Genomic DNA, 14,451 nt, shown 5'->3' with positions numbered 1-14,451 from the left:
GTCCTGCCTAGGGTGTGTCTGGCCCAGAAGCCACTGAATGTGTGTGCGAGTGAATGTGTGTGAGTGTGTGAGTGTGGGATGGTGTGTGGCAACATCAGATATGATGGGTCATAGTGTATGGGTGTGCAAGACCAGTTGTGTGCAATTGAGTGCATGATTTTCCATGTGGGGTGTCGGTATACTTGGAAAGGTGTAAGAGAGTGCTGTGTGAATTCATGTGTATGTAAGTGTGAGAGGGTGGTTGTGTAGGAGTGCATGAGTGTGTCAGAGTACATCAGCAGTGGCTGTGTCCCTGTGACTGTGTAAATGTGATGTGAGTGTGTAAGATTGTGTGAATGTGAATGATTGTGTGATTTTGTATACTTCTGTTGAGTGTGCTAGTGGGAGAGATGTTTGCATGTTTGAGTGTGAGACCACATGTAGAGAACAAATATGTGTCACTTGTGTAAATTCATGTCAGTGTCTGTGTAATTGTATGAGACTATATGTATATACATCAGAGAGCATGTAGATGTGAGTTTGTGTGTGGATTTACGCATATGTAATATTCTGTGTGTCTCCATGGCCATGTGTTGGCATTTGAGTGTGTGACAATTGATCTTATGCACGTGTGAGAGTGTTGTGTGTTAGTGTGACTGTGAGTGGAAGAGTCTGAGAGGGTGGAATGTGTGAGTCTATATGAGTGTGATTGTGAGTGTGTGATTGTGTTTGCCGATGTGTGTGTATGTGTGTCAGTGTGAGTATGGTCTGTGAATATGTGTATATCTGAGGATGTTTGTCTGAATATTGCTTGTGAGTGTGTATGAAGGTGTGTGTGTGTGGGTGATTTGTGAGTGTGTTTATGAGGATGTTTATGAATGTGTGGGTGTGACTGGCTGTTTCAGTACATTTTTGGGACTCAGTGTATTAGCATGTGATTCAATAAGCGTGTGTGTGTGTGTCTGTGTGTGTGTGTGTACACATGCATGCACTGGTGTGAATATTGAATGTTCATGTGAGAGATGTTTGTATGTATGAGTGTGTATCAAGCATGCGGGTTTAAGCCTTAACATGAGTGTGTGAATGTGTGAGTTACTGTGTGTGGCTGAGTGTGAGGGGTGTGTGTGTGTGTGTGTGACTGTATGAGGGTGTGTGAGTATGGTTGTATGTCTGTGTTCTGAGACAGCCTCATGTCTTAGTCAGGGTTTCTATTCCTGCACAAGCATCATGACCAAGAAGCAAGTTGGGGAGGAAAGGGTTTATTCAGCTTACACTTCCACGCTGCTGTTCATCACCAAAGGAAGTCAGGACTGGAACTCAAGCAGGTCAGGAAGCAGGAGCTGATGCAGAGGCCATGGAGGGATGTTTCTTACTGGCTTGCTCAGCCTGCTCTCTTATAAAATCCAAGAATACCAGGCCAGGGTGGTACCACCCACAGTGAGCTGGGCCCCATCAGTCATTAACCAAGAAAATGCCCCACAGCTGAATCTCATGGAGTCACTTCCCCAACTGAAGCTCCTTTCTCTGTGATGACTCCAGCCAGTGTCAAGTTGACACAAAACCAGCCAGTACACTAGGTAACCTAGGCTGGCTTTGAACTCACCTGCCTCTGCCTCCTTGGTGCTGGGATTCCCAGAGTGAATCCCCAAACCTGACCAACTTCAGCATCTCAAGACCCAGGTAGGGCCTGTGCAAGGCCCTGGGTTCAGTTCCCAGCCCTCAAAACTGATCAGTCAGGAAGCATGGCGGGCAGGCCAGTCTGTGCCTTGTAACTAGGGACCCATCCTGGGACACTGAGTAGCCAAGGCCTAGCGCGTGTCCACTTTGTCCACAAAACTACCCCTGTGTGAGTGTGGAAACCAAAATCACCACTGAAGTGTGCTGGGCACGTTCTGGGTGAGTGGGGCGATCCAGCCCAGCCTGCTGCCCAGAGTTCCAGAGCTGCTACCAGATCTCTCTATCTACCTCCTCAGCCTTGGGTTTTCTATTTGTGGTCACCTGCCATTGTCACCATGGGTAGAACCTCTACCTTGAGAAACTTAGCTAGGCCCAGCGGGGGGTGGGGGAGGAGTCCTCCAGATGCCAGACTGACTACCCAGCAAGGGCCTGTTGATCTGTGTGACATCCATCTGAGGGCTCTGCCTTCCCCTGAAGCCATGGTGAGAATTCTCAGTTTATCCTGCCCGAGCACGCAGGAGACCAGATTGGTGTCGGGCAGGCACATCCACAGATGCCCAATATAGACTTCCAATTATCTTTTAATTTTGTTTCTATATTCATTTGTTTATTTCAGTTTCATTTAAACAGAGATCTTTAAAAAAAAAAAAAAAACCCAAACCCTGTCATTTATGGCCTGTGCATTTATTCACCTGCAGATGGAAGGAGACCCAGGCTGGAGCCTGAGCTAGAATCCTAATTCTCTGCAAAGGAGACGCTGCCTCCGGGGACAGACTGCAGGGCCTGCAGTCTGCCTTCTGCACTTCTCTGTAGGAATCATGACTTCTGATCTTCCGGCTTTGTGATGGTCAGTCTCCCCTCTCCCCTCCTCTGGAGGACCCCAAGTGACAAACTCCCTTCTCTTGGCTGCATTCTCCGCTCTGGTGGCCTCCCTGTAACAGAGGAACAATAAAGCCACATTTCAAACATTAACAGGCAGACGATGGAGAGGTGGAGACCTCCGTTTTAGGTTTCCCAGAGGGGTCCGTGAGCATCAGCTGTGAGCAGCAGCCCACCGGATTCAGCTGACATCCCCTCCCTTGCTGGCTTTAGCCTGTATTATCCAGGTCGGCTAAGAGTCAGTCCTGCAGAAGACAGACACCTTGTTCAGAGCCTTTGCTTACAAACAAATAGTGAAGATTGGGAGAAAGGCTGAGAGAAGAGACCGGGAAGGAGAAGCTGGTTTGGAAGAATGGGGAGATCGGGAAGGTGGCCATGGAAGGACCCAGGGAGGCCTGGAGCTTGACTGGACCTGGGCAGCTCGGAAAATCCCCACCGGCAAAGATAAGGAGGCCTGGCCTGTTGAAGTCCACAAAGTGGGGCACACTAGACTGCCACACACAGAAGGGTAAACTGAGGCTGAGGGGTGGAGGCTCACACACATAAGGACCTGATAAGGGGATCCCAGGAGGCCAGCGAGATGGCTCAGGAGATAAATGAACTCCAAGCAAGCATGGTAATCTGAGTTCAAGCTTCAGGATTTTCACAACATGAGCACAGACTCCTTGGGTTGTCCTCTGATGTCACACGTGCATATGTGCACACACATATAACAGAACAGAACAGAACAGAAAAGTTTAGAGTTTTCCCAAGGTCAAACCCCTCAAAACCAAGTTCCTGGGCCTTCACATTGGATCGTTTTTTTCACTTTGCAATCAGAAGACAACCTTTAAAATGTGGAGTGTGGGGTGGGTGGGAGGACAGGGGGAGAGAAGGGGGCTTACGGGACTTTCGGGGAGTGGGGGGGCTAGAAAAGGGGAAATCATTTGAAATGTAAATAAAAAATATATCGAATAAAAAAAAAGATAAAAAAAAAACCAAAAACATGTGGAGTGTGTGTATCGGGCATCTGAGCCACTGAATCCCGGGCATGGATGAAGGCTTACCCAGAGCAGGGCTGGGCACCGACTCTTCCTCATCGACTTTACCTCCCTTACTATTGTGACCTCATCCCCCCACCCCTTGAGAACCGGTAGAGAACCTTGGTGCACATGGCGAATAAAAACAGCCTGAGACCCGCTGAGTTTCCTGAACGTTGACTACTACCTGATGAGGTAACAATGCTGTCACCCTCTGTCCCAGGCCACTTTTCAGGCAGGCACAGAGAAGTGAAGTTACCTGCCTAAGGTCACACAGCTGGTGAATGGCAGGCAGACTTGGGTCTGGGGTCCACAGCACTGCTGTGGGCTGAGGGTTGGGAGGTGCCACTCCTCCACAGGCCTCTTTTCCTATGAGGTTGGCAGATCATGAAGATCTCTAGGGTCTCACTTTATCTGGGCGTTAGGGCCCCGTATTTCCTGGCTTCTCCAGCAAAGCTGGTTTCTCTTCAACTTGTTGGGCACAGAAGGAGGGCAGAGGCGGCCAAGAGCCCAGTCAGGTGGCCTGGCCGCCAGCCCAGGCCCGGCGTCCCCCGCCCCGCCCTGCCCCCGCTTCTCTGCTTGGCTGGTTAAATGCTGACCCCTCACTTCGAGCCAAGACCATCTCTACAACCTGCCTGGTAACTGGGATTCCACCTGCTCCCAGGAACCACCACTGCAAAAGCTGCCCCACGCTTCCAATCAAAGGATTTGCAAAAGAGAAAACAAACACCCTGACACACAGAGACCAACTGCACAGGCACCAGGCATCTGGTGACAGTTCTGCTAAGAGCTTCCTCCTTCTTTGAATCTCTGCTGGACACCCTGAATGCCCGCCAGGGGCCGTGGGTGACTGATCTGAAGCTCGGCCTCCAGTCGGGACCCTCCCTCCCTTCAGGGAAGGATTGAAAGAGGCCAGCCTTGACCTTAGCCATCCCTTGCCCCGTGGCTGCCTCGGAGGACTCAAAGTCACCTCTGCTCCAGCAACTGCTGGCCAGATCCGGCTAAGGGCTCCCTCCCAGTCCACAGCAGGATCCAGGAACTGGTCCCTATTGGGCAATCATTAATCGGATTCTTGGCATTCCTCTGTCCCTGGCCAGCATGCTCCCCACGGGAGGAAAGGGAGCAGAGGCCCACGCCTGGCATTTGGACATGCAGCTGAGCAGTAAGGTGGTGCTGTCCGCAGCTGCGCTGCTCCTGGTAACCGCAGCTTACAAACTCTACAAGTCCAGGCCTGTCCTAGCTGGGCAGGCGGGGAGAACTAACAAGGGTCACAAGGCAGAAAATGAAACAGAGGGCTCGGAACAACTTGCCTACCAGGAGGCTCCACTGGGGAGGGGTCCGAGACGCAGGAAGTTCAGCAAAGGGGCTGGGGCCGCACTGGACTACAGCTTGGAGGATCCAGAAGACTCCTGCATCCCGGACACTTCTAGATCTGAAGGGTCCACAAGAAAAGGGTCTGATGAAAGTCAAGGCAGGCAGCGGCCAGACTCTCAGCAGGTGCCTCCTCCCTGCGGTGGCCAGGAAGCCGGAACAGATGTTAGAGGTAAGCCCAACCCTCCCCACCTCCCTCATTCAGGGGAACCTACAAGCTCCCCTGCCAGACTTGTCCCAGGAGTGGGTGGCAGCTGTGTGGGTGACAAGCTCTCTCCATGGCCAGACGGCAGACCCCCAGAGGAAACAGGGTCTGGGGACCTGGGAGCCCCCAACGGTTGGACTGACCCCACACCGGTCTATGGTGACATGAACCAGAGTTGGATCTTTACCCACATGACAGGGGTCAGCAGGGGAGAGGCTGGGGCCCTCCAGGCTGCTGCAGACATGGGCTTGGCCACACAGCAGCAGGAAGGAACCACCAGTGCTTCCCATACCTTCTCATCTGTGGCCCGGATCCGGATGGAGGAGAGTATTATACAGAAGGCAGAGGGACCAGAGCTGAAGGGCAGAGTGTATGACTACTTTGTGGAGTCCACATCGAAAGCTGTCTCCAGGCTGGTCCCCTGCACGGCAGCCCTGGCTGATGGTCCATTCCCTGGTCCTGGTCCAGAGCCCCTGGTCACCGGAGCAGCCTTCAGTGACCAAGCTGCTAACACAGCTGGTCCAGCATCTGAAACAGCAACCCCACAGCCTCTGCCACCCTCCTCTGCACCGGGCTTCAGCAGAAAAGTGAGCCTCCTGCAGATCGCAGAGAACCCAGAGCTCCAACTGCAGCCCGAAGGCTTCAGGACGCCTCTTCCTGCCGCCCTGGACCAGAGAGCCCAGCTCAGTTCGGCCTGCAGCCACGGGGAGCCCCGTGTGCAGCTTGTAGCTGGGACCAATTTCTTCCACATCCCGCTCACCCCCGCTTCAGCCCTGGATGTCCGCCTGGACCTGGGCAATTGCTACGAGGCGCTGACCTTGGCCAAGAGGCAGGGTCTGGAGGCCCTGAAGGAGGCAGCCTACAAGGTATTGAGTGATAACTACCTTCAGGTCCTCCGCAGCACAGACATCTACGGGGGCCTGAGTGGAGCAGAGCGCGAGCTGATCCTCAGGCGCAGGTTCCGTGGCCACAAGTGCCTGGTGGTGGCAGACATGTGTCCCCAGGAAGACAGTGGCCGCCTCTGTTGCTATGACAATGTGCAGGATGCCTGGCACCCGCTGGCCCAGCTGCCCCCGGAGGCCATGTCTCGGGGTTGTGCTCTTTGTACCCTATTCAATTATCTGTTTGTGGTGTCTGGCTGCCAGGGGCCTGGGGGCCAACCCTCCAACCGCGTCTTCTGTTACAACCCCCTGACGTCAATCTGGAGTGAGGTGTGCCCGCTGAACCAGGCCCGGCCTCACTGCCGGCTGGTGGCCCTGGAGGGGCACCTCTACGCCATTGGAGGTGAGTGTCTGAACACAGTGGAGCGTTACGACCCTCGCCTGGACCGCTGGACGTTTGCCCCCTCGCTCCCAAATGACACATTTGCCCTGGCACACACAGCCACGGTGTGCGCCAATGAGATCTTTGTCACCGGGGGCAGCCTGCGCTACCTGCTGCTCCGATTCTCGACCCAGGAACAGCGTTGGTGGGCTGGCCCTACCGGGGGCAGCAAGGACCGCACAGCTGAGATGGTGGCTGTCAATGGCTTCCTCTACCGCTTTGACCTCAACCGCAGCCTGGGCATCAGCGTGTACCGCTGCAGTGCCAGCACCCGGCTCTGGTATGAGTGTGCCACATACCGCTTGCCTTACCCCGATGCCTTCCAGTGCGCCGTGGTGGACGATCACATCTACTGTGTGGGACGAAGGCGCACGCTCTGCTTCCTGGCTGACCACATCTCCCCCAGGTTTGTGCCTAAGGAGTTACAGGGTTTCCCTTCTGCACGGGGCACCCTTCTGCCTGCTGTCCTGACGCTGCCTGTCCCTGACGTGCCCCAGACTCCTGTCTAGCAGTCCCTCCGCTGGACTCCATCGAGATTCAGAGAAACTCCCTGCCCATCACTCTGAATAAGAGGCAGGCAGAAACATGGCCAGCTGTGGAGTGGAGAGTTATCTCTTCTCCACCACAGGCTATGGGGCCTTGGAGGATTCTTTAACATCCATGCTACAGTTCTGTGACAACACTGAAGCCAGGGCCTAGCATTCCAGGACAGCTGGTGTCCCACAACCGCGTGAGTGATTGACCTGGCACTGTGCTTTAAATCAGAATTCCTGGTAGAGGCTATTTCAGGATCCCACAGAAATGTAGGGCGATGCATCGTCTTATCCCAATCACAGTTCAGGTGCCAGGGTACCTCTTAAATTGGCTGGCTTTCAGTGAGCTACCACAGACCACCTTCCTAAGCAATGGTCTCACCAATTCCTAAGCATTGAAGCCCACCTTAGAAGCTTCTAGAAGCATCTGGAGCTCAGGTGTAAAGAACTGAAGGAGGAGGTTTAGCCAAGAGCAGGAAGGAGCCTAGGATACCCCTGAGGTTTGGCCAGCAGGACAGGCACTGCTAAAGCTGAAAGCATCTACAGGAACACATTGTCCAAGTTCCCCCCTTCCTTTGTGGTTACCTCAAGTTCTGTGTGCTGGAAGGAGAAAGGCAGCCATCTTGGCAGGAGTTCTATCTGCATATTAGTCAGTGCACAATTGAGGTCTTGGGAGGTGGGGGTGTAGATACAGTTCCAGGCTCCCTTTTTTGGACCTCTACCATGCCCACCACCACCCGACCTCAACAGTCTCCCCAGAGTTCAGAATCCTCTCTGCCCAGGCAGGGCAGCCCCCCTGCTCTTCAGCTCACCTGTGTGATCTCTGTGTGTGTGGCGGCCATCTCGTCTCCCTGGCTGGATAAGAAGGACCAGGGAGAGGCAGGTCCAGGATGGAGCTACGAAGTTGGAGTATCGAGGCCCTCAATCTTTTACATCAAAGGGGACCCAACATCCAGGAAGAAAGGCAGAGAGCCTGGTCCACCCTGTCACCTCGCCTACCAAGCTGTGGCTCCATTCTGAGGGAGACAAAGATGTTGAGAGAAAAGCCATGGTGCTCTTGGGGACGAGACAAGAGGGAAACCTGACAAGCAGGAGGATGACAAGAATGTGGACACTGCCCCTTTACAAACCTTCCCAGATCCCAGGGGTGGCCACGCAGCTGCGGGAACTGAGGAAGGATGAGATTAGAATGTAGAACGAGGAGGAGTTTTGACAAGATGAGAAGAGATAGCTTGTGTAAGGAGACATTCCCTGGTCCAAGGCCTGGGAGGAGGAACCAGCTGAATGGCACTTGAATTGAAAGCTGAGCAAGAAAGGTTGTCTGGGCCATGGTGGGTCTCCAGGGAGGGAATGTCTCCTTCCCCCCCTGCCCCGCCCCTGCCTCCTATCCCCTCTCCCCCCTGCCCCACCCTCCCCCTCCCTACCAAGGCCAGGTTCTCTGAGAAACATTGGGACACAGGAAGGGATGGCTTCAGTAAAAAGACTCAAAGGGGGCATTGTCATGGTGGTGCCAGGCTGAGGCGGGGCAGGGTGCTTTTGGAAGATACGCCCAGCTTCCAGGCACAGGCTAGCCCAGTTCTGAAGGCAGCCTCTGGCAATGAGCCAGACAGAAGACAAGATGCCAGCCAAGCCAGGTAGAGTCTGGGTTAGGTTCTAGGCCCAGGAGAAGATGAGACACACTAAGGAAACTTCCAGAAGCCCGTGGCACACCAAAAGTAGGAACTAGGGAAGGTGCAAAAAAGAAGAAAACAAAACACAACCCCCCCCCCACCAAAAAAACCCTATATTCTAGACCCTAGTGGATGGTGAGTGTAGTCTTTATTGAAAGATGGGGTGTTGAGACTAAGCTGTTGTACACCCATTACGCTCATATGGCAGACATCACCAATCAATCCCTGATGCGCCCTTATAATGACCTCAGAACTGTTCAAAACAGAAGCCCCTCAGTCTTGGCCCATAGGTCAGAGCTGGCAGCATGTGTCCTTACTGACTTGATGAGGAGCTGGTTTGGGGAGTAGAAATGGTTATAGAAGAGTCAAGTAGCCCAGGGAACTCAGCAGAGGCACGGTGGACAGAGTTCACTGGTGAGATGAACACGTGCAGTCTGTCTGGGCCGGGCTGGGCACTGCTCTGCGAGTGGCGGAGCAGCAGTGTCCCAGGGGAGGAGAACAGGCTGATTCACAGGAAGCACAGAAAGAGACTGAACTCAGCCGGTGTAACTGCTAAAGCAAGGGCAAAGCAGTCCCTGCAAGACAATCAGGTCTCCGGGATGAAATGTATCAAAATGTATCCGAGGAGGGATCCGGTTGGAGATTTGCCTGGAAGGGGAAGGGGCTTGCCACAAAGGCGAGGAGACAGGGCTGCTTCTGAGGAGGACAATCTCAGGGCGGAAGAGGGCTAGACCACTGACCTGGCTCTGCCTCTGCTCCCTGGGAGAGAAGCCGACTGGGTGCACTTGGGGACAGTTACAAGGGAGTCACATAGGTTCCCCTGTCCAAGTCTGCGGCCCTGGGTAGCCTGCTGGCATCTGCTTCACACAGGTTCAGAGTCTAGTGCCCACTTGACTTTCTTTAGGGAATAGCCTAGGGTCTGCGGACATCCTAGCCTCTGCCTCTCAGTGGCCAAAGCGTCAGGGGGCTCTGGGGACCATCTGCCTTGCTTTTTTCCTAACAAGAGTTCTCTTACTGCTTTAGGGGAGGAAGGATGATGGGTGGGTGATTTTCCACTTTAAGCCAGTCCATGTCCCTTTATAGGAAAATAAAGAGACAATTGGAAGATAGAGAAATGTCTTTTAAAAAGCTCTCAATTCTGCCACCCCAAGACGTCTCCTGCCGTGGCGGGGGTGGGGTGTCCCTCGTGTCTCTTTCTTCTGTTTGTAGGTTTTGTTTGGCTTGGTTTCTGCCCGGGTGTGTTTGTGCTGAACATACAATTCTGTTGCTTCCTTCTGCACACGGCATGTTTTTTTCAGAATAAGCATCTTCCTGTGTTATTACAAACCCTCGGTAAACATCATTTTCAAAAGGCACTGAATATTCCGCCCAGTGAATGGATCGCACTTTATTTAAACACGTTCCCCTCCTATTGGGCCTGTGGATTCCAGCAACCCCCTCCCCTGCCCTCCCCCGTTGATTTCTTTTTCTATCAAAAATAAAATAAATGGTCTTTGTTTTTTTCTTTCTTCTCTGAGGCCTCCACCCAAACCAGAAAAGATAGACAGGTCTAGGTCCTCTCTGGAAGTGCATGGTTGCCAAAACAACCATAGCCCATAGTTTACTGGGAACTGGAGCTTGACCCATTTTGGACTGTCAGTCACACAGCTGACCTTGGTGATGCTCAGTGAGAAAGTCAGAGCTGGCAGGTGGGAGGGGCAGCCCAGGCACCTTTCCTACGGAGCAGTCCATGCAAGGACCTTGTCCACGTTGCACACGCTTGTGTATGCAACTCCTCACTACCACGAGAGCCCCCTTTACAGGTGTGAAAACTGAGCTCAGAGAGTTTAAGAAAATGTCTTTCCTAAAGGCACATTTTAGAGTTTTCATTTCTTTAAAGTATGCTAGAAGAAGGAGTGGGGATGTAGCTCAGTTGGTCGAGTGCTAGCCCAGAAGGCATAAAGCCCTGGGTTACATCTCCAATGTAGCCTGAACTGGGTATGGTGGTCCATATCTATAACATTGGCATTTGGGAGGCAGAGACAGGAAGCTCAGAAATTCAAGGTCCTCCTTGGCTATATACTAAGTGAGAGGTCAGTCTCAAAACCCAAAACAAACATCAGAGTGTGCTGGAGGCCAGCTTCGCCTTGGCTTGACGCCAGGGTCACTCCTGGATTTCATTTTCTTTTTTCCAAACCCCATTTTATCCATGCCAATCAATCATGTTCCGTGTCTGAACCTTCAGCTCAAAAGAGATGTTTCCCTTTCTCTCAATGCCTACATCTGTAAAATGGGTCTGTCCCTGCCAAACTCAGGGGGGCAGTGTGAGAACAAGACATTCCCCCATCAAGCCAACAGCCCAGGGACAACTTCAGAACGTGCCCCCTGAAGAACCCCCCCCCCCCCAGCTATCCTGGAGGGAGGGTCCAGCTGGAAGTACAAGGTCTCCCCTCCCCCACCCCAACTCACTAGCGCAGTGTCTTGGCCTCTCAGAAGCTAGACTGTGTGCTTTAAGCTGCAGCGCCTCTTTTCTTGTCTGAGAAGGTCAGAGGTTTCTCCAGATAAAAGCTAGTCCTATTTTGGGTCGTCTGAGTTTCGGAAGTGTAAACATATGCAGGGAGGAAGCGGTCAGGGCTGGCCTGCTCACTGATTGGTGGCTTCCCGGGTCAGAAGGCCGCCATTTTCCTAGGATGACTTAGAGCTCAGAAGGACATTGGAAAGCATTAGGCAGCCTGGAGACCCTACAGTCTCCAAAGGGTGTGGCACCTTTCCCTTACAGGGTAGGAGGAAGGAGTACAAAGTGGTGAGACTCCGCTTCCCGCCTTTGTCAGCCTTACTTGGAAGAGCGTGTGGCTCTGGGCCCCCTGGGAGTCCCCTGAAGCTGCAGCCTCAGCCAGCAGCAGCCCCTGAGGCTGCCGCTGAAGGAGGCAGATGAAACCAGGGAGGAGGCACCTTCGGGGAGCTGGGGAGCAGAAGAAAGGACAGCCTGAAGGGAAGACTCTACAAACAGCTCCCAGCCTCGGGTCCTTTGAAAAGTGAGAGGCAGGTCAAAATAAAACAAAAAAACGAGACTGTACCGGAATCTGGGTTGCCTTTGTGTGAAAAGAGATGGAAATACCAGCGTTCCCAGCCCCAGGGCTCTGCACATGCGCAGTAGCAGAGGCAGAAGCCACTCTCCCTCACCGATGCCCAGGCAGGGTAAGTGGCTCAGCTGCACCCTCACAGCCTGGAGGAAAACCAAGATGGGTCAACGCACTGAAAAGAAATCATTAAAAAAAAATCACCAAGCCACCAAGACCACCACAGCCAAGTCTACTAAGCCTTTTGTGTCTTTTAAATGGGTTTGTTTTAGTTTGTTTTTAAGAGACTTGGGCATCAGGTGTACCTCCGTGTGACTGATGCAGGGGAGCAACTTACAGAAGCAGAGGGTTAATTTGGTTCATGGTTTCAGACGGTTCACCCATTTGGTTCATTGTGTCTGAATTTGTGTCAAGGCAGAGCTTCGGGGCCGGAGCTATATAGTTGAACAAACCTGCTCAGGCCAGGGTGGCAAGACATGGCAAGAGCAAAAGGCAAATTCATCCTTCTGGGAGCCTCTTTCTCTCAACAAGGCCTTGCCTCCTTCTTTGGCATCATCTTCCAACAACATCATCAAATTATGGTTACATTGACAAATCCCTGATTAGGATAGAGCCCGTTGGTTAATATGGAATCCTCAGGGACCAATCCATTCTAGGGAGCCCACCAGTTCCCCAATCCAGGAGCTGGGTCAGATTTTCATCATGGGATCTTGCTGTATTTTGGTCAGGTTAGCCCTGAACTCCTGAGCTCAAGGGACCCACCTGCCTTAGCCTCTCAGGCAGCTGGGACCACAGGCAGATGCCACAGCATCTGGCTTCTCAAAGTGTGGTAAGTGGGCAGATCCCCACTCTTTTGCCCACCCATGCTTTCAGCCCTAGAATCTGGTCACATGACTTGCTTTGATCTCTCTGTGTGACTTCTATATATGCCATAGCAGAGGCATGGAAATTGATTGTGTGTGAGTGTATCTGTGTGTGTGTGTATCTCTGTGTGTCTCAGTGTATATATATATCTGTGTGTGTCTCTGTGTCTGTGTATGTCTGTATGTGTATCTGTGTGTGTGTCTGCATGTGTGTGTGTGTGTATGTGTATGTGTGTCTCTGTGTCTCTGCGTGTCTCCGTATATGTGTCTGTATGTGTGTCTGTTTGTGTTTCTGTGTCTGTGTGTCTGTGTTTTTATATATGTGTTCATATGAATCTGTGCCTGTGTTCATGTGAGTTGCATACACATATATGTGTTCACACATGTAGAGGTTAGAGGTCAAGCCTTCCTCAATCACTCCCCACTTTATTTATTTGTTTGTTTGTTTGTTTTGAACCTGGAGCTCATAGGTTCAGCTAGGCTGCCTGGCCAGTGACCTTCAGGGTTCTGCCTGTTTCTGCCTCCCCACACGGGGACCACGGGTGCATGCGATGTCACGCAGACCCACCCCCTTTTGAAAGGTGGGTGCTAGGCATCCGAGCCGAGTTCTCACGCTTCTGCTACAAGTACTTTGCTCAGCATCTCCCCAGCCCCAGAAATGACTTTAGAGAATAGACTTCGCTCGCTGTAGCTCAGAGAAGGCCCAGAGACTGCCACTGTGGAGAAGAGCCCAGGCTAGCCACTAAACAGGCCCATGGCAAATCACCCCTGTCAGCAGCCTGCCAATGACCTAACTGGGGAGCGAGATCTCCCACTTGCCCTGACCACGGATGCTGGGAGTGAGTCCGGCAGAAGAACCAAGGGCTGAACCCAGCACCAGCTGCCCATCCAGAGACGCACAGGAGAAGCAGGTGGCTGTGCTTCTAAGCCACGGATGTAGGTGTGGGTTAGCAGTACACACAAGCCTATGAAGTCTGAGCTGAGGCTAGCACTTTGGCTGAGAAAACTAGAGCTGAAGCCACGGTGTAGCTCCTCCCTCCCCAGAGCACGAGCTGCAAGAGGGCGGAGCTAGGATGCCTCCTCCTTCAGACCGGCGTCAAGCGCGGGTCCTTCCCCTTTCGGCCCGTGGCCGGCTCAGCTCTATGGAGACCTAGAGCTCGGGTTCCCATCTGAGGACCTGCTCATCTCCCTGTCATTCCAGGAGGACAGGGCCTTCTTCAGGACCCAGGAATACAGGGTGAGGCTCTGAGCCAAGTCAGAGGAGGGGCTTAGAAAGATCTAGAGCACAGTATGGGGGAAGCGGCTCAGAGGGGCCTGCCGTGCAAATGAGGACGCAAGCTCGGATCCATTTGAACCCCTGTGCAAAAACCAGGAGTGATGTCAGGCCCGGGGAACCCCAACACTGAGGAGAGAGAGATACAAAGCTTTGCTGCCCAGTCAGGGAGGATCCCAAACAAGGAGGACAGACAGCGCCTGAGGAATCAGTCAAAACTGACATCTGGCGTTCAACACACACACACACACACACACACACACACAGTCATACACGCACAGTCACATGCACACACACAGTCACATGCACACACACACACAGTCACATGCACACAGACAGTCACACACACACAGTTATACAATCACATACACAGTCAAACAGAATCACACACAAAGAATCACATACAATCATACACACACAGTTAAACACAGTCATACACACAGAGTCACACATAGCCATACACACAGTCATACAATCACATACATAGTCACACACAGTCACACACAGTCATACACATACACATTCACATATAGAGTCACACACATACATAGAATCATACACAGTCACACACACACAGCCTCACATACACACCCAGACACA

General features: G+C 52.6%; 1 protein-coding gene across 1 annotated transcript; it reads left to right on the top strand.

The window, feature by feature from the left end:
* Positions 1-4,652: 4,652 nt before the first annotated feature.
* On the top strand, positions 4,653-8,304 carry Klhdc7a (kelch domain containing 7A). The gene has a single exon (XM_052175723.1). It carries the CDS (start codon positions 4,653-4,655, stop codon positions 6,960-6,962), a length of 2,310 nt encoding a protein of 769 aa, XP_052031683.1. The 3' UTR covers positions 6,963-8,304.
* The last annotated feature ends 6,147 nt before the right edge of the window (positions 8,305-14,451 follow it).

Source organism: Apodemus sylvaticus, chromosome 3, assembly GCF_947179515.1.
Source record: "Apodemus sylvaticus chromosome 3, mApoSyl1.1, whole genome shotgun sequence".
NCBI lineage: Eukaryota > Metazoa > Chordata > Mammalia > Rodentia > Muridae > Apodemus > Apodemus sylvaticus.
This window is presented reverse-complemented; position numbering and strand designations above follow the sequence as displayed.